The sequence below is a fragment of the Cyprinodon tularosa genome, unplaced genomic scaffold (genome assembly GCF_016077235.1).
Source record: "Cyprinodon tularosa strain WSP-4 unplaced genomic scaffold, ASM1607723v1 ctg664, whole genome shotgun sequence".
Classification (NCBI taxonomy): domain Eukaryota; kingdom Metazoa; phylum Chordata; class Actinopteri; order Cyprinodontiformes; family Cyprinodontidae; genus Cyprinodon; species Cyprinodon tularosa.
The window spans coordinates 96,438-123,093 of NW_024039412.1; the positions used below are offsets into that span (position 1 = coordinate 96,438).

General features: G+C 38.7%; 1 protein-coding gene and 1 long non-coding RNA gene across 2 annotated transcripts; both read right to left on the reverse strand.

The window, feature by feature from the left end:
• Positions 1-7,434: 7,434 nt before the first annotated feature.
• Positions 7,435-8,324, reverse strand: LOC119771315. The gene is made up of 4 exons (XR_005279135.1): positions 7,985-8,324; positions 7,796-7,903; positions 7,637-7,715; positions 7,435-7,556 (listed from the first exon to the last, which is right to left on the reverse strand). It is a non-coding gene; the product is annotated as an uncharacterized LOC119771315 (long non-coding RNA).
• Positions 8,325-20,689: 12,365 nt separating this feature from the next.
• gdf2 (growth differentiation factor 2) lies at positions 20,690-25,468 on the reverse strand. The gene is made up of 2 exons (XM_038267174.1): positions 25,022-25,468; positions 20,690-21,751 (listed from the first exon to the last, which is right to left on the reverse strand). The coding sequence occupies exons 1-2, from the start codon at positions 25,368-25,370 to the stop codon at positions 20,835-20,837; spliced, it is 1,266 nt and encodes a 421-aa protein (XP_038123102.1). The 5' UTR covers positions 25,371-25,468; the 3' UTR covers positions 20,690-20,834.
• Between the last annotated feature and the right edge of the window lie 1,188 nt (positions 25,469-26,656).

Genomic DNA, 26,656 nt, shown 5'->3' on the forward strand with positions numbered 1-26,656 from the left:
ACTGCTGGTGGAAAAGTGCTTTGCAGTAAGTCGCAAGGACCTGCAGCATCTCAGCCTCTCTGCTGATAGGTTTGCAGTGGGAGCAGACTTGGCACCCAACAAGACTATTTCTTTTGCCTGTTACTGATCTGCATTTATTACAAATAATAATGAATGATTTTTCAGTCTTTCTAGGGCTAACTTAAAATGGCTTTTTTAAAAGCCACCTACAAATGTCTTTAGAGCATTTCTAACTTCATTAATTATGTATTTTTACTAGTGCAGCTGTCTTTACAGTTAGCTACAACTCGTTCGTACTAGGAAGAATTTAGTTGTGGATACCCATAATTCCCATTCTTCCTATAAAAATTAGAAATGACTGCTTTTACATAACTGATTATTGATGCAATGTATGAATCTGACATTTTTGAACACCACACCCAGGAAGTCGTTATTCCCGCTTCATAACAGTCGGATTTATTTTTCCCTGTGGAGTAAATTGGGGGCAAACATGAGCAGAACTTCTGTTTTTGACAGACCTTCTGTTGAAGTTTCTCTTGCAAGATGCTATGTCTCCACCAATCCCCCAGCTGAGGACGAGCTCATTTCAATTTCTTCCATTCTGTCAATTAAACTATCACCGGCACCATTACTGCTTTCAAATCCACATAGAGGAAGCTAGACTCATAAAACGGAATGTCTTAAATTTAGAACCAAAAACCTCAAACTACGTCAGATATGCTATTTTAAGTGACTGATTCTTGATATCTGAAATAAAAATTATGACCAGTAACAATCGGATTACAGAGATCTGGAATTTTATTTTTAGACATCTAGAATGTTTTTTTTCAGATAGGAGTAATGTCATTTCGGATATCTCAAAGTAACGGCCCAATACAGATGAATGGGGAAAAGTGACATCATTTGTCCTAGTAACAATTACATTTCAGATATCTGAAATGTCCCCAAAATCAGAGACAGTTTTCTGTCCTTGTTTAAGTTTCAGGAGATCACAGGAGCTCCTTGACAAAGAACTTGTTCTCCAGAAGGTGCTGAAGCACTTGGCGGACGAAGATCCTGTGTTCTGACAGGTCTTTAGAAAAAATGAGAATGTCATTGATGTAGACAAAAACGAAAATATTAAGAAAATCTCTCAGGACATCATTGACCAGTGCCTGGAAAAAGGCAGCGGCGTTAGTCAAACCAAAAGGCATCACAAGGTACTCAAAATATCCAATGGGAGTCTTAAAAGCGGTCTTCCATTCATCTCCCTCCTTTATGCGGAGAAGATGATAGGGATTCCTTAGGTCCATTTTGGTGAACACAGTAGCTCCTTGGAGAGGCTCAAAAGCAGAGGATAGAGGGGCATTGGGTACTTATTCTTTACAATGATTTTGTTCAGACCACGGTGATCTATACAGGGGCTCAGGGAACCATCCTTCTTACCCACGAAGAAAAATCCTGCTCCAAGGGGTAATGATGAAGGCCGGATGACACCAGCAGCCAGGGAGTCCTGAATGTACCTCTCCATTGTCTCTCTCTCAGGCTTGGAGATATTGAACAGACGACTGCTGGACAGAGGTGCTCCAGGGAGCAGATCAATGGCGTAATCATAGGGTCTGTGAGAAGGCAGAGAAAAGGCCTTAGACTTGCTAAATACCTGAAAAAGGTATTTAACAAGGCTTTAAGGGTGAATTAGCAGTAGGAAAAAAAACGTAGAAGGAGATGTGCTCAGTATGATTACCAGATACAGTCAGTTGAATGGGAAGTGTCTGATGAGTAATTTGGCGCAGATTTCTGCTGTCCAGGGCAAAAATCCGAAGGGGGGCTTGTAGGGGTAATGTCTCGATACCGACAGGGACCCACAGTTTGTTTCAGAGCTTTGGTCCACCATGGCTGAGGGTCTAGTGGTCAAGATCCACCGCCCCACTGCGTACAATGCGCAGACTAATGGGTTGTGAGAGCGGTTTCACGGGTCACTGATAGCTGCACTTCTTTGACTGATGCTAACTTGGTTGACCACCTTCCATGGGTCATGCTTGAGTTGCGTTCAGCCGTTGTTGACAGACCACCAGGACACTCCACTCTCACTAAGTGAAGATGATGTAGTATTTGCACATGTGGGTTTGATGGGGTAGATATATATATATATATATATATATATATATATATATATATATATATATATATATATATATATATATATATATATATATATATATATATATATACGGAGTGTGAAATACGGGGGGGGTCTGGGGGGGCTCGACCCTCCCGATTAACCCATGAGACCCCCTGAAAGCCTCAAAAGCAAAATTAAAGGGGGGTCTTAAATTGTGACAAATTTTAAATAAAATGTTCTGCTCCTTAGGAAGCCATTGCTAATATTTGCGTATTGTTTCTAAGTTATATACTATAAGCTTTCTTATGTATAATATTTGATATAGTCTTATTTTGAAAGCACCGGAAGTTGAGCAGTTGGTGTCTTCCTGTTTAATGAGTAAACACTGGCTGTTTCTCAATTCACGAGAACGCGAGTATGTACTCGCGTTCTCGTAAAACAATGACAGCGCAATTGTCGCTGTACGATCCGAAGCCACATTTGGAGCTTTTAAACAGGCTTTTGAAAAACTTTAATAACTTGCTGCTGTAATATTAAAGATTTTTTTTAGAATAAAAAACTAGCAGATGTGCATAATCAAAAAATAACAGAAATACAATTATAGAGTATTCAGTATTGTAAGAAAGCCCACACTGTTTCTGAATAAATACATGATTGTATGAGTTAAGTTCTGTTCCGTTTATGTCTCTTTCCTTGTAAGTGTGAAATGTCCCATGCTCCTGAATGCACCATAGCTGTCTGACGCTCGCGAATGCATCACACTGGTGTGTGTAGATGCGCGTTTGATTTTCAGTTAAAGACAAAGCTTTGTATTATTAAAACCCACGTCGGATAATCACTGTTTATTGTTGTGTGTGAATAACAAGAGACTACAACAAATACATCAGCTTTACCTCGGACAAAATCTTTGGATTTAAAGATGTTCATAACATTGCAGTCCGCTAATCTGTGACCTCTGCTTTAAACGGAAGCCAAGAGTAACGAGTAACGTTTGTTTTAAAAATGTAATGAATAGAAAGTAAAGATACTTGTGTGAAAATGTAATGAGTAGAAGTCAAAAGTAGGAGGAAAAATAAGTAATGGAGTAAAGTATAGATACCTAAAAAGTGACGAAGTAACGAAGTATTTGTACTTCGTTACTTGACACCTCTGCACGAGCACACGAGAACGCTCAAGAACGCATATTGAGAAACAGCCACTGCATAGCTGAATCTGTTCTCCCTGTGCTGCGTTTTTGGCCAGTACAGCATGTAATTTGATGTGAATGGTGTATTTCGTTTATGTACATATAGTACTATGTTTCATGTTGTGTTTGGAGGTTTATTGCAAGAAAGATCACCGAGAAGAGAAGTTTAAAAAGATGCTAGCATATGCGCTAACTAGCCGCTAGCATGCGCACTAACTAGCCGTTAGTGACGCCGCTAGCTAGCGGCTAATGTTAACATGTTGTTTGTGTCATTATGTGTTTCTGTACATATTCAGGGAATATGTTGAGTTTATTATTTAGGAGAATTGTGCCTGTTTATTTGGAATTGTGCCTGTTTACACAAAGACTTATGCACATTATTTCTTTGTTGCAGTTTTACCATTCAGTCATCCATCCCTACCAGCCAATAAAGCCAAAGAAAAGGCTCACGGTGTGGTTATTGGAAATGATGGTTATCTACCTTCTAAGCTAAGAGTGAGGGCAGGACATAAATAATTTTTTTGTCGCTAATGGTCACTAAAATGTTTTAAGCTCAACATGTCCAGTATTAAAATTCAAAACCTTTATTCACAAATATGCTCTGTTTTTTTGTGAAGTGGAACCAGCTAATCCTGTTCGCGTATGCAAATTAGCCATGCGCTTTTCCGCAGTTAAATAACACAGGCAACGCGGAACAGATTGCGTGAAGACAGCAGGTCTTCACTCCTGTTTGTGGACCTCAAGGGACCTCCTCTGGACAAATTCGACCCATTTCCATTCGTCAGAAGCTGGATTAAAGCAGGACATGTGGGTGCATGAAAGAGAGAGACAGACAGACAGACAGTCTTTGTTCATGTGTGTTTTCAGAGACTGTCTATTCAGGCTCTTGCCCGCTCCACTCAGATTCACAGAAAGCTTCATCCACCAAGCTGTCAGGAAGCTGAGCCCACCTAAAAAAAAAAAAATCACTCCAGACAAACTGTCTCCTGCACTACTATTAATACTATATTTATTTACTGTTCTTTTGCACTGTTACTGTTACAAATGCTATATCTTACATAATTGGTAATAATAATAATATTTCTGCTGCCATTACCATCTGCTTTTTTGCACTAGCATAAGTATTGCATATTTTATATTATTGTACATTTTATATTTTATTGTGAAATTGAATATTTAAATTTCAGTATTAGGAACTGATCTTATCTGTTGTGCCTGTGCACTTTATCTGTTTCACTGTTGGTGAATGAGAAACAAACGTCCTCTCCAGTCCTTGTATGTCTGGTGAATCTGAAGAATTTACATTAAAGCTGACTTTGACTTTGAAATGTTATAGGCCTACTGCATATTGAGAAAATTTAGATCGGTATTGCGCAACAATCGGGAGATGGGGACCCACCCAAATTTTGACAGGTATTTCGCACACTGGTGAATAGGTAAGTAAATAGGCAGTCAATGGTAGGACCAGCATGCAAATGACTTGATCATTTCTAATAATTTGGCTTTGGACTTTTCTATGTTTTTAAAAACTAACAATGCATCAGCTACAAATAATGCATAACGGTGTTGTTGATGCCCAGTTGTTATGCCTGTTTCATTCTAGTGAGTTCTTATGGTTATTGCTAATGGTTAAATAGCTTTAATAAACAGCAAAGGAGGAAAAGCATCCCCTTAACTGAATCCTTTTTTGTTTTGATATATATATTTTTTTAGAAATATTACAATCACTCTAAACTTGACTATGATAGAAATTTCCATTTGATAAATTATTCACCTAAAACCACAACACTTAAAAACCTCAAACAGAAATAAATGCTCCACTCTGTAAATGTCTTATTCAGCATCTGATGACAGTAGAACCACTGAATCCATTTCCTGTTTTTATATTCATCATATTTAGAAGTCTAACATTATGAAAATTTATAAAATGTTTGTCTTAAAGGATCAAATTTGTTAATTTGATAGAGAATACAATAATATTTTATACCACTCTTTAAGTTGGGGTTGCTGTCAGTAGATAAAAAAAATAAATGAGTTTGTTTTTAATACTTTGTGAACTCAGCTGATTTCATGATTTCTATGATGGATGTGTTTCAAATAAGGAGACTGGATTTAGTTCAATATAAAAAAAAAAAAAAAAAGAATGCTGCCATCTACTGGCCACTCAGCATTACTACATAAACTCCAAGACAAAAAGCTCAGACTTTTTATTTGACTGACTGAGCTTTCCAGGTACTTCACTGCTCCTGGATTCAAAGGAAAAATCAAGAGAGCATTTTAGAACTAAGGCTAACACAGCATTTCTTTTAAAACAGACATTAAAGAAGGATTCAAATTAATTCCCATTATCAACTAAAAAAAAATCAAATAAGTTTAAAACCCTAATTGCAAACTCTAATATAAACCAACAAGGGAAGGATTTTTAATGCAATCTAAAGTAAAAAAAAATCGAATGACGTAGAAGTTGTTAGATCAGGTCGAGTGATTATTTAGAAAACATTTTTATTTAACTTCCACTAATGTATTAATATGAGCGGAGCTTCATTCCCAAGGACCTCATGGAAATCTGGTCTGTTTTTAGTGATTTATTTGGAAAATAAGATGTTTGAATTCATGTTCTTGTTGTTTATTGTGATCAGCAGAGATTGACTTTTAAATGTTTTTGACATCTATTAATTTTCATCCTCCCCTCTGTGCAAACCTATACATTTTTTCTGGAAGCGCCACTGATGAACAACGACCCCCAACCTGTTTAGTATGGTTTGTTACAGAGTGCAATTAGAGTTTGATTTTGGCTCCACTAATTTGAGTTGTTTTATGCTTTCCTGTCCTTTTTATAGAGCTAACTGGCCGCCTCTAACAACATTTTCTGGAACTGATGAAAAACAACCACAAACTTTATAGACCTAATTTGTTCAGACGCTGCAAGATGACCAGAACAATTGTTCTGTTTACATGAGAAACAATAATAACCACAAATATGCTAAAGAGCTGCACTATAGTAATATTAAAACTCTTGCTCAAGTTTACTTCAGTTTGTTTATTTATAAAGAACCAATTTACAAACACTTATTTCAAGAAAAATGAACACAAATCAAACCTTTATTATAGTAATAATAAATAACAGATGAAGATAGAATGACAGGAATCCTTCAACAGAACCAGACCCAGTAGGCAGGATTTGATATAATTCAGTCTTTTAAAAATAAAAACAAGTCACAGCTAATATGATATCAAGGCAATTTACATGAGAGCTTTAAAACAGAAACATGTAACAGAATTCAACACAAACACAGAATGAATTTCAATAATAAACGTCAAATTAGATCCTATTTACATAATGAAAATAAATTCAGTGTATTATGGCGTTTAAAGAAACATATTCAATCCAGGGAAGCTCAGCCAATCTTCCATCAGTCCCTCCTCCTGAGCAATGAAGTGGTGACAGTAGAGAGGAAAACTAGCTTCAAGCAGGAAGGATCCTCCAGCAGAACCCGGCTCCATGTCAGCGCCCATCTACTGCAGCCGAGCGAGTCTTTAACAGGACAGCAGACGTCCAACAGACACAGAGGAGCCGGTCCAAGGAGCAGCTGACCATCTCTGGAAAAGAAGAACAGGAGTTAGTGAGAGAACACGCTGGTCTGTGACATTTAACACAGAAGCACTGAGAGAGGTGGAACTTTAACCAAGAGAAGAGGAAAACACACAGGGAGAAGCTAAAGCTAACAGCAGTGATAACTGTAGACAATGGATGCTTGGAGAAAATGCCTGAAAATGCTGCGTTTGTTGGAGTCTACAGTTGGTTTCATCAGGGTCGTTTCTCTGCTTTAATAAGTTCTAAAAACCCTTCAGAGATCAACCAGGGGGAAATTCTCCCATATTGGATCAGAAGCTGCTTCTGAACTGTTTATCTGTGGTCTAATGGAAAAGTCAGAACTTCTGCTTCTGGTAAAGTTTTGGTAAAACAGATGAAAATTTAGATGAACATCCATTCATGATGGAAAGATAAGGATTAAAGGTTAGACCACCTTGATGGGATGGTTTGAATCTATTTGTTCTGGATCTGTTTTTATTGTCATCACCACTACTGATGAACATCTGGAAGCAATAAAGGTTCTTTACCTTCTTTCTGGGTGGAGCACACTGATGGTTTAGCTGCGGGCTCGTGGACGTTTTTCATTCCAGGACTCCAGAATGTTGGAGAGACGAGCAGAGGAGCCATGTTTCTCCTCCTTGGTGGTCTGTGTTCTCCATCCTCTGCTTCAGCTCCTTCATCAATGAAAGCAAAGCGTCGTCAGAGTCTGAAACTGTCTGCATGTGATTCCTCTCTAGTCAAACAACCAACATACCTTCAAACACGTGTGGATGGAGTCTGTTCCACGGAGATCCGACTGCTAGAACGCTGCTTCCATATTCAACCTTCTTTCCCTGTAAAAAAAAAAAGACACTAAGTTAATCTACAGAATTTTAAAGTGAAGTTTTCTGTTGTCGTGTTAATAAAGGCTTACTCCAGGTGTTTTCCTCTGTGCCGTCCTCAGGTGGGGACTGGGAGGCTCCTCAGCATCCTGGAGGTCCCGGTTCCTCACAGGAGTTCTGCTTTTGGACGTCCACAGTGTCTGAACATAAATGAAAAACTAAGTGAGGCCTCCTGAAATGTTGACTTTCTATTTAAATGATGGATCATTGTTGCTCCTTACTGAACATGCTCTCACTGTTTACTGCTCCTCTGGTTTGGTCGCCGTAGATCTCATCAGCATCTTCTGACGGCCCAAAGCTTGTAGCGGCTCGGTCCGACATGGGATTCAAAAAACACAGAAGAGATCCACTGTGGTCAGAACTGGCCTAGATCATATGGAGAGTATGTCTGCAGAGGGTTCTTTCACCAACTGACCAGAGGAACATCTAGAACTAGATCAAGTCACAGCTGAAAGCGGGTTCTAACAATCGGCGTCACTCACAACCCACATCCTTCCATCAGTCCTGTCCTCTGCCTCAAACTGCTCTGAAATCAATTAGACCCTCCAAGCATCGTCTTTACCTTCTCACCATCATCCCAGAGACCAGTTCCACTGATGACCTTAACAAGCTGTGTCACTGTTCTATTCTAGATCCAGTTGGTCTCCAGCAGCATTAGGTTTTCCTCATCTCCACTTTTACACTGCAAAAACGATCTGAAATTAAGAAAAAATATCTTAAATCAAGTGTATTTACCCTTAATTTGAGCAGGTAAATAAGATAGTTTGCCAATGGAATGAGTATTTTTACATTTAAAATAAGATAATTAGATAATATGCACTTGAAATAAGACAATGCAATAGTTTTTTTCTTATTTCAAATTAGGGCTGCAACAACGAATCGATAAAATCTATAAAAATCGACGTTTAAAAGCGTTGGCAACGAATTTAATCATCGATTAGTTGTGTCGCGCGATTAATGCGTCATCCGCCGCCGCCGTCATCCCGGGGAAGAAAAAAAAATATGGCGGAGCGAGTCAGCGCCGCAGTTGCAGTGTTGCCAACTCAGCGACTTTTCAGACCCCTCCAGCGACTATTTTTTTTAAAAAGCGACTAGCGACAAATCTGGCGACTTTTTACGGTGTCACTGGCGGCTTTTGGAGACTCTTACGTGAAAGCATGTATCGTTCCTACTCTTGTCCTCCAGCGGCAGCTGCTGCCGTGGGGCGCCTCCCCCATCCCAACGCCTTTCTCTCTCTCCCACAGGAATCCCTCTCAGCGCTGCAGTCCGAGCCGCAGGATTTTAGTGAGGAGTTTACCCTCAGCGTCCAGACTGCAAATGAAGCGCGCATGCCCCGGGATTGACGGCGCAAATTGATCACAATAATTAAAATAGCCTGCGCTTTGTAAAGTGAAAAAGTCGTAACATGCAACTTTTGTAAAAAACAAATGAACATGGCACGGAAGCACCACTGTTATGACGCAGCACCTGAAAAGAAAACACGTTGGAGCCTTCAATGGCAGTGAAGAGAGCTCATCAGCAGGATGAGTAACCATGTTTGTTTCATTTTAAAGTGGGGAAACGTAAGTTAGTTTCTCAGATAGCTCATCTGATGCTTTCCTTAGCTTGTTAGTAGGTTACAGACAGTGATAAGGTTGGCTTCTTATTTTACTTTTAATTTCATTTGAATTAGCTTAAGCAGCGTTTATATTTTCTTTATAAATAAATAAATTTGCAAATTATGAGGGCAAGGCTTTTAAAGTTTAAATCTTCTGGCAAAGAAAGTAAAGAAGATCCTGCAATTTATGGAAGTAAAGCAGAATAAAATCCAGCAAGATCAGTAATATGTCAATTAATTATATTTGCCACATTCCCATGTAAATATCTGTCTTTGGAGGATGTGTTTTTTTAACACCCCTAGTTCTCTCATTTTTATTCCAAATACAATTTATAATTTGAATCACAGGGCTATTTTTATCTCTATGGTTAAGTATTTTCTTAAGTAGCAACTTTAACTGCTATACTTTCCTGTCTTAAAAGGCAGAACTCTTCTAGTCTAAAAAAAACTCATTTGTTGAAATGGGGGGGCCTATTGTTTGAACCCCTTAGGGGCTTTAAAAAACAAAAATGTCTTTTTTTGTGCTTTATGAAACAAAGTACCCTATATTTTGTGGATGTACAGCTACATTTCTCATGTAAGTTTGCATAGTTTTAACACAAACATTTATTTTTCATATAGCACCAGTACAGTTAATGAGAAACCTGTACTTGTGTGCTTGTTTGTTCTGTCTAAAATGTTTATTTTGGAATAAAGAGGTTAATATAAAAAAAATATTTTGTGTCCGATTCATCGATTAATCGAAAAAATAATCGTCCGATTCATCGATTTTCAAAATAATCGTTAGTTGCAGCCCTATTTCAAATGTAAATTGTCTTGTTCCATTGGCAAAATGTCTCACTTACTTACTCAATTCAAGAAAAAATGAACTTATTTTAAGAACAAATGACTTTAGATTTACATTTTTTGCAGTGTAGACCTTTAGATTCTTAGTTTGACTTTCTGTGTTTTTGTCCTCAGCAGCGATGTCTCACTCCTTAGAGGTTTTGATGTGTCCTCAGCAGTGATGTCTCACTCCTTAGAGGTTTTGATGTGTCCCCAGCAGCGATGTCTCACTCCTTAGAGGTTTTGATGTGTCCTCAGCAGTGATGTCTCACTCCTTAGAGGTTTTGATGTGTCCCCAGCAGCGATGTCTCACTCCTTAGAAGTTTTGATGTGTCCTCAGCAGCGATGTCTCACTCCTTAGAGGTTTTGATGTGTCCCCAGCAGCGATGTCTCACTCCTTAGAAGTTTTGATGTGTCCCCAGCAGCGATGTCTCACTCCTTAGAGGTTTTGATGTGTCCCCAGCAGCGATGTCTCACTCCTTAGAGGTTTTGATGTGTCCCCAGCAGCGACGTCTCACTCCTTAGAGGTTTTGATGTGTCCTCAGCAGTGATGTCTCACTCCTTAGAGGTTTTGATGTGTCCCCAGCAGTGATGTCTCACTCCTTAGAGGTTTTGATGTGTCCCCAGCAGCGATGTCTCACTCCTTAGAGGTTTTGATGTGTCCCCAGCAGCGATGTCTCACTCCTTAGAGGTTTTGATGTGTCCCCAGCAGCGATGTCTCACTCCTTAGAGGTTTTGATGTGTCCCCAGCAGCGATGTCTCACTCCTTAGAGGTTTTGATGTGTCCCCAGCAGCGATGTCTCACTCCTTAGAGGTTTTGATGTGTCCCCAGCAGCGATGTCTCACTCCTTAGAGGTTTTGATGTGTCCCCAGCAGCGATGTCCAGCTGTTGCCTCAGTTTGATTTGCCTCCTTGTGCATCGCCTGTTTTCAACCAGGATTTATGTTTTTGTCCTTTTATTTATGTTTTCCATTTGCCTCCATTCTGTTTTTGTTCTTGTCAAACCTCGTTCTTAAATCAACCCTTGGATTGTTTGGTTTGCCTTCTGTTACCTAGGAGACGGTCCGGCTCTGTCATTAGACGTAGAGCATGTTAGATTATTTCTGCTTTAACCAGCTCTCATGTTTCACAGCTTTTATAAATTGTAGCACGTCTCCAGTCTCTGCTCTGATGTCTGTGCTGGAGGAAAATTCTTAAGATCTAAAACTTAAAACAAAATCTAGCAGCGGGGTAAAGAAAAGCCACGGTGCTAGACGCTACCTGAGGCATCCCTAGACCTGCCAGATATAAAACCAATCATAAATAATATCTACATATGATCTTTCACCCTTTCCACCTCCAATCAACATCAAATCACCAAGAAAATCCATCTAACTCCTTCTGCAAGATGATCCAAAGCAAGATGGTCAAATGTTTGGTTCTTCTGCTTAAGCCTCAGCTTCTCTTCATTGTGAGAAGCTGCTGAAGGAGTTAAAGGAAGGTTCTTGATGAAATTCCTATTCCCTCCCACGACAAAACATCTTGGCAGGGGGCTCCTCTTCATCTTCGTCTTCCTCTCTTGTCCTCTTCCTGGAAACAGAGCCGATCCCTGGAGGTTGGTGTTCTTCTTCGCCCTGTGGTGGAAGGTGGTCATCGTCTTCATCGTCGTCTTCTGTCTCAGAGCTATCGCAGAGACCATACATGGAGCCTTCACTAGACCCATCAAGAGACTCACCATTAAAAGGCCAACCAACCTCATGATAATCCTCTATCCTGTCATCCACCGAAAACCCAGATACAATCTCTGCACCATCCGCAGTAAAATCTTCCTCATAGTCATTGGAAGACAGTTCTATCCTTATCAAAAAAGGGAAATCAACCTGATCCGTCATCAAGATGCAGAGCTCCAGGGGAGGATCAGATGGAAGCGGGGCGTCTGGAACAATGGGGAAAAAAATCATTAGACCAGGAACATTAATTAAGGAACATTAAATCACAAAACTCAATGCTTTATTTTAGGTTGCTGGCTGTGCCTGTGTGAGTTAGTCAGGTTTAAGTAGCTTTAATAAAAAAGAACATCAATCTGTGAGCTAAAACTAATTAAAAAAAACATCAAATCAATGCTAGTGGTTTGGTTAGTGTTAAAAGAAAAGTTTAAATCGTTCTAAAAAAACACATACATACAAAAATACACACAAGTATTTATATATATCTGTGTATATGATCCTCAGCATCAGTGGGAGGAGCATTTTTCTGATTTCACCGTCACAATGAGGAGTGATCGTTGTAAAGGGAGGACATTTTGCTGCTCCTCACCACCTATTTTTGCTGACGGCTAATTTAAGAACAAAAAAACTACAATATCCTTTAAATCACAAGACCAACATTAAATTGTTAATTTATTTTAAATTCAAATCTTTGTTTTACTGGTTAATGGGGTTTAGATTTTTATTTCAGGATGTTAACAATAAATAAATTCTCTCTAAATGGTCCATTTATTTTATTTCGATGACGCTCCCTACAGTTACACTAAACTCCCACTAGGTGGCACGCGTCCCCCTTTGGGAGCTGCTGACCCAGACTATTCATTCGGATTGGTTCAGATTAAAGGACGTTTTAAACTGTAAACAAAACCTTTTTTTATTCTTTATCGGGAAAAAAAAAACATTTTGACTGAGTGATTTGGTAATATAATCATGAATCTTTGAGGTTAATTAACTATAAGCAGAAAATTGTCCTGATTAACAGAAATAAAGGCTTAAAAACATCAGGCTTTAAATTTCAGATCTATAATTTCTCAGAATCAGAACCTCAGCTTATCAGACCCCTTCCTCAATGCATCCTAGAGTAGAAATAAAGACTTTTATTAACACATAGAAAGCCCAGAGCAGAAATGGAAATTAGCAAACTATTTAGAAGAATTTTGTTCTTTTTCTAAAACCTCTAAGAAAGGGTCCTATACAGAACTTTTAATGGTTTAGGCGAAACCCTCCAGTGTTGAATGTTTTGAAGATCTAGAAAATGAGTCCTCAATGAACAAATTGTATTAATTAAAAATTAAGAATGAGCTCAAAAATATGTTAAAATAATAAATTGTTCTAAATTGATGTTTTAATTCTATCTTCTCCCTGTAAACATAAACATATCATCCTCCTTTCTAAACTCTTGATTAAACATTTATTCTCTATTTTTTCCTCACACGGTTAGCAATGGCAGCACTTATAATAAACTTACTCAACTTCTAAACATGTTACAGCCCAAAAATGTAAATGATCTCATTTTTATTTCACAATAATTTGAAGCCTTATAGTTGTTTATTGTTGTATCGATAGAGACCATACTTGTTCTCTGACAGAAGGGGCCAGACGCCACCTTGTTTTTAAAGGATTGGAAACCAAATTCAGCAAAAATGACCCTTTGAAACCAGAAACTTTAAAATAAAAAACATTTTTATCACCTTTGGCCTTCCATTAAATTAAAAAATATATGCTACCTTAAAAAAGCCTTAAAGTTGTTTATTGCATGTATCCATGGAGACCAACATGTTTACCACAGCATTTAAAAAAAAAAAGCTCCCCTTTCAAGTACCAATGTATGTAACAATATTTAGTTTATCCTAAAACAATTTATTTTGTATTTTTTAACCATTTCCACATGAACTTCATCAAAAATTATCTTCTTAAACCAAAATGTTTTTGTTTTATATCATTTCATCTCTGTTATCATTCCTCCTATTTCCAACCAATAAAACATCTATTTAATACATATTACCCCTTAAAAACCTTTTTAAAAACACTGATAAAAAACTTATTTCCTAAAAACATTTACTAAACTAAACAACTTGAGAATCTTCACCTCTTCTTTTTTCCAGTTGTTTATCAGGTTTAAATTCAGTCGACTTCCAAAACTACTAAAAATGATAACTTTTTTATTAAATGGAAAAAAAGAAACAGTTTGGCTTGATAATATATTATGTTAAATGTCCTTCAAATATATTTGAATATTTATTGAATGTAATTTTACCAACATATCCATAAAGAGCAAAATGCATTTTTTTTAAATCATAGAGCTAGCGCCATCTAGTTTTCAAACATTTCACATCTAATTCAACAAAGGTGTTTCTCTCAAACAGAAATAAGAGTTATTTTCAAAATATTAAATCACTGTTAACATTCCTGACGAATTCAGTCGACTAAAAACATTTAAAGCTACAGTGTGTAATTTTTACAGGAATATAAAGTCAGAAATGTAATATATTATACATAACTATGTTATTTATCATCACCTTTGAGCTCAGCCTTTTAACCATAATATTTGCGTTGCCTTAGAATTCGTTATTTATAATTACATAGGAGCGGGTCGCGCAGCCATGGGGGCTGACATCTTTGCTCTACGGCAAGTGCAGAGGCAACAAACTAGCGATTGCGAGATCTCCCATTACGCTCGAAAATAACTACGGCAAGTTGAGAGAGATGAACTAAGATGGTACTGAACAGTAGATGGCAGTATTATGCCTGAGAAGCGTTTAGTCTGCCTGAAACCAAAGAAGAAGAAGAAGCAGGTATACTGCGCTTCAGTAACAACAAAGGTGAACAAGGCGGCAGGCGTGAGTGACTTGGCAAACTGTTTGGCCAAACATCAGACGAATGGAGGATCATGCCTACTCTGTATCACAACGAAAAACGGCGGACACCGAACCCCCGTCATCTAAGAAGCGGAAACACGACGAGAATAAACGCAAGCGTGACAAGAAACGACAAAAAACACGGATCAACATTGGCACGGCATTTACACGATGGAAGTCACTGATGGAGGAAAAAGGTTTTCAAAGTGACGCTCAAGTTGCCAGTTTTCTCTTGGACAGGTAATTAATCCTACACACACAATTGTCTAATATCACTGCAGTTTTTGGAGTACAGGATGCTCAGACCTGTCTAAAACAATAACATGCTGCGTGATGATGCTGTTACTCTCCAGTATACTTATTCAGCAACGTCCCTGACGTTTCACAGGTAATGATTCAGTAATTTTCTGTAAAATAATTTTCTGGATATATACCTCGGTTACTTCTCTCCGGCTCCTTTGGAGATCTTCAAGCCTTTCCTCCTCTGCTCTAGTCACCCCGCTGGCACCCCTCTCTCGCCTGGCCCTAGCTGCACGCCCTCGCCCTCTCCTCTCCCTCTTCCTCGCCTTGTAACCCCCGTGCCACAAACAAGACTTGGACTCTGTAAACGGGGAATATATATTCTTCTAGCGAACACAATCTCGCTGTTAAACTAATGACTACAATTCCTTCGTCTGTTTATATCACCATGCAAAGCAGCTCACCAAAACGTCACAACGACGTAGAAAAAATAACGGGTATATTTATTATCTAAAGTCTACATGAAATCTATACCCTACACAGACTAATGAAATACTATCTGTAAAATTATCTATGTAAACAAACCTCATCACTTGAGAAGGTAGGTGATTCCGACGTCGTGGAAGACATTTTGTCCCGTAACGCTCGCCGTACTGTTGGGGGGGAGAAGCGGTGGGGGGGAGATGTTCATGTTGCTGCGGTCTGCAGTCTGGACGTTAGATGTCGCTGAAAATTACACACTGTAGCTTTAATCTCTGAGATGTCAAAGATGCTACATGCTAAGCTAGCTGCTAAGCTAGCTTAGCATGTAGCAAACTCCATGAAAAAAAACATCAAACTAATAATTTTTCACCTAACATTTTTTTATTAACATAGCAAAAGAGTGACAAACCTTCCAGGTGATGTCCCGACAAGTTGTTCTCCTCTGGTGAGTTGCTCATCTTTAGCAGGTTAGCAAACCACAGACTGCAGCAAAGTTCAAGCGTCAAGGTCCAAGTTAGAAATGAGCGGTTAGAGATAGGCGCTCCGTGTCCATGGCAACCGATGGGCCTGCGCATGCGTGTGTTTGAGAGAAGCTTGCTAATTGCAGCAGCTAATTAGCCAAACAAAGCAGTTTTGTTTTTTTTAACAATACTACAGGTTCATCCTCAGCTAAACGGGAGTTCAGTCAAAGTTCGCATTTAAAGAGTGCAGCCTTGAAAACAATAATAAAAAAACTAATATTAACATATGACTGTATGTATAGTTCTAACATTTTAGGGTTCTTTTTATTAAATATAATAAAATACCATGAAAGAACCCATTTTACATAATATTAAGCAGTTAATGGGCGTAGATTGGATTTCAACTTTGTTAGGGACACTATTGTCTTCAGTATGGGGCCAAAATGGTAGCTTTAATATTTGCAAATGTGTGTGGAGAGTTGTGTGTCTGTATCTCGATTTGTGTGTGTGCAGCGGATTTGAAAATGTGTAAATAAATCTGTAAATGTGTGAGGAGATTTGTGTCTGTACAACAATCTGCAAATGTGTAAAACTACTTGTGTGTAATCCGTTTTGCAAATGTGTAAAAAATCCACAAATCTGTATTCAGATCTGCAAATGTGTACTGAGATTTGCAAATGTGTAAAAAATCCACAAATCTGTATTCAGATCTGCAAATGTGTACTGAGACTTGCAAATGTGTAAAAAATCCACAAATCTGTATTCAGATCTGCAAATGTGTACTGAGACTTGCAAATGTGTAGATCAATCTGTAAGCACACACAGAGACACTTGTGTCTGAAGTATTTTCGCTTCAAGACCCAGAAATACAGACAAATCATTGGTTACAAGTCAAGCGGTTTTTCGGTTGGCTCTCTTTACACACGTAATTTTTGCTACTCTTCTGCCGCGTGAGATGCACAAATGCCTAGAAGGATTTGTATGTGTATTTTCGCGATTTGTAACCTCTTGCGCAGGCTCACATGCTGCCCTGACCACAGGCTCACAGACAGCCTCTCTCTGCTGCGACAGTTCAGCACAACTTGCTTCACATACAGCCGCATACCACCAGTTGGCGGTATTGTACAGTACGTGATGTTACTGGGGTCCTAGGGGTTGTACCTGCTAAGTTGAGAGCAATGGAATCCCGTCAGCTTTCTGTAAGTATATTTCTTTAATTTTTTCTATAGTTTGCATTAGTAAAACTGTGACCGTTTCTCAATATGCGTTCTTGAGCGTTCTCGTGTGCTCGTGTACTCGTGATACGTCATCAGTATCAGCCCGAGTACCGTTCCAATTCTCAAGAACGCCAGATCGAGAACGCATAAAATCCCCGGATGTTGTTCTCACCCCGCCCTCTTTATCGAGCATGCATCAGAGCAGACTTGTGCGTTCTTCAGACTGACCGCTTCCCCAGAATGCCCCGCGGCCGCGGCTTGATTCGAGACAGCGCTCACAGTGTTAAGTTAAACATTCCCTTTTCTGCTGCTGTTGTTCTTCAAAAGTACGTTTTGAAATCGTTTGAGGCGATAACATTATACATTTAAGCCTCCCTGTGTGGCCTGTTTACAGAGTTAGTGCGAAATTTAAAAAAAAAGTCAGACGTTGAGCGGACCAGAGTGACCAGCAGACCTCCGAGGGTAACCGCAGCCAGGCCACGTCAACTCCCGCAGCGGAGGAAAAAAAAAGGTAGAGGCTGTTTGTGAGCCTGCGAGCCTGCGGTCAGGGCAGCATGTGAGCCTGCGAGCCTGCGCAAGGGGTTACAAATCGCGAAAATACACATACAAATCCTTCTACGCATTTGTGCATCTCACGCGGCAGAAGAGTAGCAAAAATCACGTGTGTAAAGAGAGCCAACCGAAAAACCGCTTGACTTGTAACCAATGATTTGTCTGTATTTCTGGGTCTTGAAGCGAAAATACTTCAGACACAAGTGTCTCTGTGTGTGCCTACAGATTGATCTACACATTTGCAAGTCTCAGTACACATTTGCAGATCTGAATACAGATTTGTGGATTTTTTACACATTTGCAAATCTCAGTACACATTTGCAGATCTGAATACAGATTTGTGGATTTTTTACACATTTGCAAAACGGATTACACACAAGTAGATTTACACATTTGCAGATTGTTGTACAGACACACAAATCTCCTCACACATTTACAGATTTATTTACACATTTTCAAATCCCACTGCACACACACAAATCGAGATACAGACACACAACTCTCCACACACATTTGCAAATATTAAAGCTACCATTTTGGCCCCATATGTTTGTTTTTACTGGTAAAATTGTATGATTTTCTGAAGAAGTAGCTGAAAACGATTTATTATCTCTTGTTTGGCTGCAACTTAATGTAATGTTAAGTGATATCGGGTATCTATTCCCAGGATGCAAAAACAATCAGGGTGGCTGGAAGTCATTTTGAAAAGGGGGGGGGGGGGGGGGGGGGGGGGGCAAAATACCTGCTCATATGGGACTAGATCCAAAATACACTAAAAATAAATAAATAAATAGATTGACATTCACTACTTTATTCAATATATGTGCTATTAATTAAACTTCAACATAACTCTATAACAACTAGGGCTGCAACTAACGATTCTTTTGCAAATCCATTAATCTGTCAATTATTTGTAGATTAATCGATTAATAATCTTTTAGCTAAAGGTTCCTTTAAGAAGACTTTTTACGAAATTAAACGAGGTGAAACTAAAACGATTCCAATTGAGGAGTTCTGGACAGAGCATTATGACAGACGAAAGAGATTTTTTATCTTGAATGCAAAATTGTTTTTTTTTCAATTTTGGTATAATTGCTGCTCAAAGGTTGTTGATCTGTCACCTAAAGGCATATTTTAGAGTCTCTAAACTACAGTTAACTATTAATCGATTACTAAATTAGTTGAAAATTATTGCCAGAATCGATTAATCACAAAGAAGAATTTAAGAAATTGTGTTTATTAGGCCTCAGAACAATGCAATTAAAACCCAAATACATGCAATTGTAAAATAAAAAAGTCAAAATCATTTCCCAAAATAATGATAAGAAATGTATTAATTGTGCAAAGTATTTTTAATGCATTTTTTTTATCTCCCTCTCGCCACTAGGGGGGCTTCCCACAATAACTCTAAACAATCAAGACTATTTGAGTGGAACTTTTTCATTAATTTAACCCTGCGGCCAATCAAAATCGAGGATCTTCCCAGATCATGCTATAATAAATAAATGTCTAGATCCCTCGCAAAAACATAAACTGAGAGGGCAATTGCGGAGAAGAACAAGAAAGTAAGTTTTTCCTTTGATTCCAATGAAAACAATCTATCTGAGCTTCTTGTTTTTCTCCTCATTAAGGGTCTGGTGCCACATCGGCTGATAATCATCTCCCTCTGGTGGTCTGGAGGACCTCTGTTATGCGGAACTAGTTTGCAGCTTTTCTTAATGTGCAGTCCTTTTATCTTTTTGCAGCTTTTCCCCTTTACATGTGTATTTGACTTTGCATAATTTATCTGTTTGCAGCAATTTAGTTCAGTTTATTTATATAGCGTCAATTCACAACACAAGTCATCTCAAGGCACTTTACGGTTCAACCAGATCATCCAGTCAGATTGATCCAAAGTTTTCTATCTAAGTAAAACCAGTTGATTGCATCGACTCATTGACACGAAGGCAATCCCTCACACTAAGCATGCTTGTAGCGACAGTGGAGAAGAAAGACTCCCTTTTAACAATAAGAAACCTCTAGCAGAACCAGGCTCAGTGTGAGCGGCCATCTGCTGAGGCCGACTGGGGTTCAAGGAGAGAGAAGCAGAGATACAAAAGGCAGCTGTAAAAGGCGGCCCCGTCCAGGAAACACACAGCCAGGCAGATGAGTTCTGAGCCAGCTCCCATGTCAGAGGATGAAGAGAGCACATCCACTCAGTCACAGTCAAGGAAACAGGACCACTCTGAAAAACAGGCCAATATCCAACATCTATAAAGAAAGGTTTGATGGCAGCAGCCCAGCTGATATTTCTCTCCAGGATGGAGTCACAGCCAAACAGGAACAGACCAGATGAAGCTACTATGAGAAAAGGCAGAGAGAGTAGAACGTTAGAGATTGAACTAACAGATTCTGCAGAGTGGGAGAATAGAGATAGAATGAAGCAGAATGATGAAATGGGGGTCCCTATGTCCTCCAGCAGTCTAAGCCTATAGCAGCATAACTATAGAGATAGCTCAGGATAACCTGAACCACTCTAACTATAAGCTTTATCAAAAAGGAATGTTTTAAGCCTAGCCTTAAAAGCAGACAGGGTGTCTGCCTCACGGACTAAAACTGGTAGTTGGTTCCACAGGAGAGGAGCCTGATAACTAAAAGATCTGCCTCCCATTCTACTTTTAGAAATTCTAGGAACCACTAGTAAACCTGCAGATTGAGAGCGAAGTGCTCTGTTAGGAACATAAGGAACAATCAGATCTCTGATATCAGATGGAGCTTGGCCATTTAAGGCTTTATATGTGAGAAGGAGGATTTAAAATTCTATTCTGGATTTAACAGGAAGCCAATGAAGAGAAGCCAGAATAGGAGAGATATGATCTCCTAGCAGCAGGTTCGCACTCTGCTGCTCTTTCTTTAAAATCATTTCTGCATTTCTCTTTTGCGCATCTGTTTAGTAACCCCCGTTGTGTTTTCAGTACTTTTCATATTCTCAGTGCTTTAATACATTTGAGTACATTTTCCCCTCAGCCTCATGTAAATAAATCCAATAAAACAAAATTTCTCTAAAGTAGATGATAAAGCAACAAGGAGTCTTTAACAAGTGTCTTCTTCCGACTATCTGCAGCCACACTCCGCCACCTTCATCTCCTCGTAAAGGTATCTGATGGTGATGCGTCCGTTCTCCTGATACATGACAGTTATGGGGTCCAGTTTTATCGGCACACAGCAAGCCATGTTGGCCCTCCCTGGGTCCCTGAGGTTGAGGAGCGTCTGGATGAGGGCGTGTTTGGATGGCGTTGACTCATCTGTCAGAGGGTAGGAACACATCCCTCGGCACTCGAAGGCGTCGTACTCTGGAGGCGCCACGATCCAGCTGTCCCATCCGATGTCTTTAAAGCTGACTTTGAGCGACCTTCGGTGGCAGTATTCTCTATCGGCCTTTCGTTTCGCTCTCCGTCGACGCTGAGCCTGGGGGCCGTCAATTGGAACTTGACTCCCTCTGTTCCAGTCGGCCCCAGTGTGAAGCAAAGTCTCCTCCTCATGAAGGATCATCTCTCTGAGCTCCTTCTTTGCCTCCCCCCTTCTGCTATTAAAGTCATCTGAAAAGACTATTAATGCAGCTGCAGCATTATCTCCAACAGACAGGCTCATGTTCAAACAGCCCGTTCCCTCTGAGCTGTCAGGGGCTCCACAGTCCTTCCTATTTACCACCACATCAAATGCAGTTCCTAATCCACCTAATTTAATCCAGCCCTGAACTGCTGTGGTCACGTCAAATGTCGCCCATGTGCTCTGAGAGGCCGTTACCTCTTCGCCATCTAGCAGATGTGAAGTCGAAGTAAAATTGCTGCCATCAGCTTCGTAGACGTGGACAGAGGCTTTGAAGCTCTGCGACGAGCCGTTAGCCGCGGCATCTGGGAGGAAGAGCAGCTGTAGTTCAGCAGTGATGATGGTTTCATGGTCGGGGACGCTGACGTTGAACTGCAGCCTCCACCTCGACTCGGGGCCAAAGGTCGTCAGCAGACTCAGATCTGATGAAGACATTTAAATAAATCAGTTCTTTTTTCCCCCTTATTTAATTATGGAGTAAATTTTGATCCATTATTGTTCCAAGCAGGAATTTTGAAAAAAATGAAAGCAATCGAAGGAATCAAAATTTGATAAACTTCTTAGTATGTATATTAAATTTTGTTTAGAATGTTTGTTGTTTTCTCTGATAAAATTTTTTTATACTGTATTTTAAAAAATGTATTGCGTTTTTTTTTTTTATAGATTTTTTTATTTCCAGATTTAGTTTTTTCACATTTTGTAAAGTTAAGCAGCCAAATATTAGGAGCAATATTTATGGTTATTTAGCTTGTTTTAGGATAAAAATAAGGGTTTTATCTTTTCCAATTAATTTTTTCGCTATGACTTTCATTTATTTATAAAAAAAAGCTTACTTTGTTAAATAAATATTCAGTTTGGAGCTAAATATTTAACTTGCAAATTAAATATTACATTTTTTTAATATTCAGCTCCACACTAAATATTTAGTTTTTTACATGGCGCCTAGGCAGAAGTTCAACTAAAGAAACTAATTGCTTTACTGCATCCACCTGCGACACAGCCAATCAGCTTTGAACCACGCCTCCACGAAAGCCAATCAGCATCCAGAGTTCATCTTAAAAGGCCTCCGATCGTGTACCATAACCTTTATTCAGATGACCGCGATTCAACCCCCCTCCAGCCCCTCCTCCACCATCGTAGCTAAAGCTTCATCAGATCGTCATTCCTCCAGGACTCTTACTGAGTTCCCTGTCTCATTTTAACCGGTACCGCCGAAGACCGTTCTGCCAGAGGTTTCTTCCCAACGGGGAGTTTTTCCTCTCCACTGTCGCTTCATGCTTGCTCATCATGGACAGGTTCTCTAAACCTGTGTTATCCAACTGGACTTCCATCTTCCAGGTCCCTGAATAAAGCTCTAGTATCAGCTCATGCAGTCCACTGGATCTCCCCATAAATCTCAGCAGACCGTCTCTCTAACCAGCAGTCTACAGACTGACCAACTTCTCTATCTCCACTCCACCACCAGTTTCAGGTCTGGAGGAAACATCCCTGTTCTTTACTCCTGTTCATGCATATTTATCAAAACTCAGCGTTATATATCAATATATTTCTTCTAATTGTCTTTTCTCTTCGTGTGAGTTTTCAGATTAAAAATAAATATTTAGCTCCAACCTACTATTTAATTTGTTAGCTCCAAACTGAATATTTAGTTTTTTAAATATTAAATGTTATACAAATATTTTGGTCCAAATGAAATATATATTAAACAACCTTAATATTTAGTTTTATAAATCAATGAATCATATAGTGAAAAAATAAATTGAAAAAAATAAAACCCTTATTTTTCTCTTAAAACACGCTAAATAACCATAAATATTGCTCCTAATTTGTGATTCCTTAACTTTACAAACGGGACCTCATACATGTCTTCCCTCTCTCATTTATCCTATTTCCTGTCTGCTTACTTTAAAAGATAATAAAAATAAAGGCCAACAGAACCTAAAAAAAAAAAGAATCACTAAATTATAAATGAATAAAATCCACTTCATACAAACTGTATCAACATTAGTAAAATCTGCACAAAAAATATAAAACTTGTTCTCAGGGGTGCAGTAGATTAGTGCATTTTCTTAAAACAAAAATGATTTAACCACAATAAATAATATCAATAAATCAGTGGTCTCCTGATGTGCCAGACATGTTCATTAAGTGTTTGGAAGGAAAGGATGTTCTGTATCAATGCATATGGGATTGCCCAAATATAAACAAATATGGGAAAGAAATTGTTCTGACTTTATCTGAGATCATTAGAGTGAAGATACCTGACCTGGCAGAAATATGTATACTTGGTATATATGCAAAAAACTTCACAGTTACTCCTAATGAGTCTGCTTATATTGATTTTGGACTCCTGCAGGCGAGGAGGATGATATCTCTGTCCAGGAGAAAGATGGATGTGCCCTCGATACACATGTGGATAAAGGAGACGGCATCTTGTATTATGTTGGAAAGACTGCACTGCAAAAAATGTAAATCTACATAAGTCATTTTTTTCTTAAAATAAGTACATTTCTTCTTGAATTGAGGAGATAAAAGGGACATTTTGCCAATGGACCTAGACATTTTACATTTAAAATAAGAAAAAACAATTGCATTGTCTTGTTAAGAGCATATTACCTAATTATCTTATTCTAAGATTAAAAATACCCATTACATTGGCAAACTATCTAATTTACCTGCTCAAATTAAGGGTAAATATGCTTAATTTCAGAAATATTTCCTTATTTCTAGATCGTTTTTCAGTGTGACTTATATAATCAGGGGAAAGGCTGCAGAGGCTATATGGAATCCTTTCATTCGAGTTTTTTTTTTTAACATCGAAGAGCTCAAACAACTCAAAACTGCTGTGTTGATATGTGTTGTTGAGTGTTTTATTAGGTTTCATTTACTTTGTTAAATGTGTGAAGTATGTGAATGTTTTGTGGAAATTGTGTCCATTCATTTTATGGATGTTATTGTTTTGATTACTTTCTTTTTGTACAAGTAAAATATTTGTATAAAACCCAATAAAAATATTGTTGAATATCTAATAATAATAATGAAAAGCAACGATTCATGCAATAATTTATCAGCGGCTGCTTCTGTTTTACGCTGCGACAGAAGGACACTTCCAGCGGAAGTGATATGGCTGTAATAACAGTTCTGGTCCAACTGGTTTTAATATTATCAATATCATGGGATAGAAATATTTTTCAATTAATGACAAAAGGAGGGAAATAATTCAATGAATATATCAGATGTGATCTATTCTTTTCTGTCTTCTGAGTCCCTTTTGTCCCGAATTGCTTCTATATTTTGAGGAACAGTTTATAAAAGATGTCAGAAATAATGACTTCCTGTTAATCTTTATATTGGGAATTTAGTTACAATTCAATTCTGTAAGTTTTAAATAGAGGAGACATAAAATCAACAAACAATCAAAAAAGAGTCAAGAGACTCTTGTCGTTTTGTGTGTGTGTGGGGGTTGGGGGGGTTGGAGGCTATCATAGTTTACAGACTGAGCGAGAATTTGTTTCTGAATAATATGTGATTCGAGCTTTATATATTATATATTTTAGATATAGGGAGGATACGATTTGTAATTTGTTGTTCATAAACAATGAAACCAGAAAAAAAAAACAGAACTGTTATTTAATCTTTCTAATCTGGTTTGCATCAAAGACACATTCTTGGTGCCTCCATGGTTTACGTACCTTGGACGGCGAAGCTTCGTATGACATCAAACTGTGGGACTGCTGACCTATTTGAGGCGTATTTGTTGTACAGCTCCACCATGAACTGAGGGGGCGAGATCCTGCGATCCTCCTGTGGAACGTCGGAAAGGTTGAGCTTCTTCAGAAAATCGTCCTTCATTTCTGCCAAGAAGTCCTCCATTTGAGACTCTGCATCCTCTTCCTCTAACAGGTCCTCCGACAACTGCAAGTAGAATTTCTCAAGATCCTCGCTTTGGACGCTGTTATTGAGAGGCTTAAAGGTGCAGGAGGCAATAAAAAGTACCAGAGTCACAAACATCTGCAGTAGAAAGGTCCTGAATAACTTCATTTTGATTAAAAGTTTGTAAATCCCTTAGCAGGGAACCACTTTAGCTTCTAAAATGAGACTTTACTGTTTCAAAGTTTGAAAATGTCAATCCCTGGTACCAGAATGACAGTCCTGTTATCCGTTCCCATGCCTCAAGAGTAAACAGAGGGACTAGTGTCAACCAAAAAGTAGCTTGTCCTGTTTATCACTGCCATTGATGCCTTTTTTTACAGCTTTGTTATCATCAGGAGGCTGTCCGCTAATGAGGACAATGTAAACACCCGACAGTGGTAATGAAGACAGGCGCTGGCAACTGTGAGCATTATGACAAGCAGACATTTCCACTAAATTAACCTTTTTCCGGATACAGGGGGATATGCAGCCTTATATCCACAGGCCTGAACTTATTATGGCCCTTTTTGCAGCATTTAAGCTTTTTAGTAAAACTAATCTGTGAAGTTTGTCCTGTTTTTGGATTCAGCTTCCTTTGATCCGGTGAAGCCAACTGCCTTCAGGAATCACCTGTTAAGTAAATAAAGTCTACCTTTGTGTAATTCAGTCTGAGCTATTTTCTGAATTTATCATAACTATAAGAACTCAAGTGAACAAACAACATCATAGACAATGTCAGGCTGCGTAACCAAGCCATCCCTCCAGGATGCTGTCACAGATGAACAGAACCAAGCCAGACAAAGATACTGTGGTCAGAAAAAGCAAAGAACTGATATGTTGAAGTTAATCTGATTAATAATTCAGAATATGAGAATTTAAGCAGAAAAAGTGGTCCCTATGTCCCCCAGCACTCCAAGTCAAGATCAGCATAAAGTAAATATAGAAATAGCTCAGGTCGACCTGAGCCACTCTAACTATGGCTCTGTTTGAATTAATGGCTGCTTCCTCTGAAGGCCAGAGTTCGAAGGCGTCATAAACGTACGTCATAGCGCAGCGCCGAGGTCTGGTCAGGATTCCAAGAGTCCTCGTTATGATGCCTACAAATGTGTCCTTCTTTTTGCCCGATTTGAAGGACGGGTCCGATGTATCCTCTCTATCCTTGGATATCCCAGAATTCATTGCAAGACCAAGCAAGCCGGCTGCTGAAAAGTGGTGAATATTGGAAGTTCAGTTTAATATAAAATATAAGTATGAATAGTTCCGTCTGAAATAAATTAAAATAGTTGTTTTAATGGTTATTGAGTCAGATATGTGGCGGTAATGTTTGATTTATCTAAATGTTTTTATCTGTTACTGTGTAAATGGGTTTGGCTGTAATTTAAGGACAGATTCTAATAGATCTGCAGGGTTAGAAC

What these genes read in the sequence shown, in the direction of transcription:
- gdf2 (XM_038267174.1), bottom strand. Translation starts at nt 25,370, where the DNA reads ATGAAGTTATTCAGGACCTTTCTACTGCAGATGTTTGTGACTCTGGTA. An exon ending in ACGAAGCTTCGCCGTCCAAG is followed by an intron (nt 21,752 to 25,021) that starts GTACGTAAACCA and finishes TGTCTTCATCAG; the next exon opens with ATCTGAGTCTGCTGACGACC.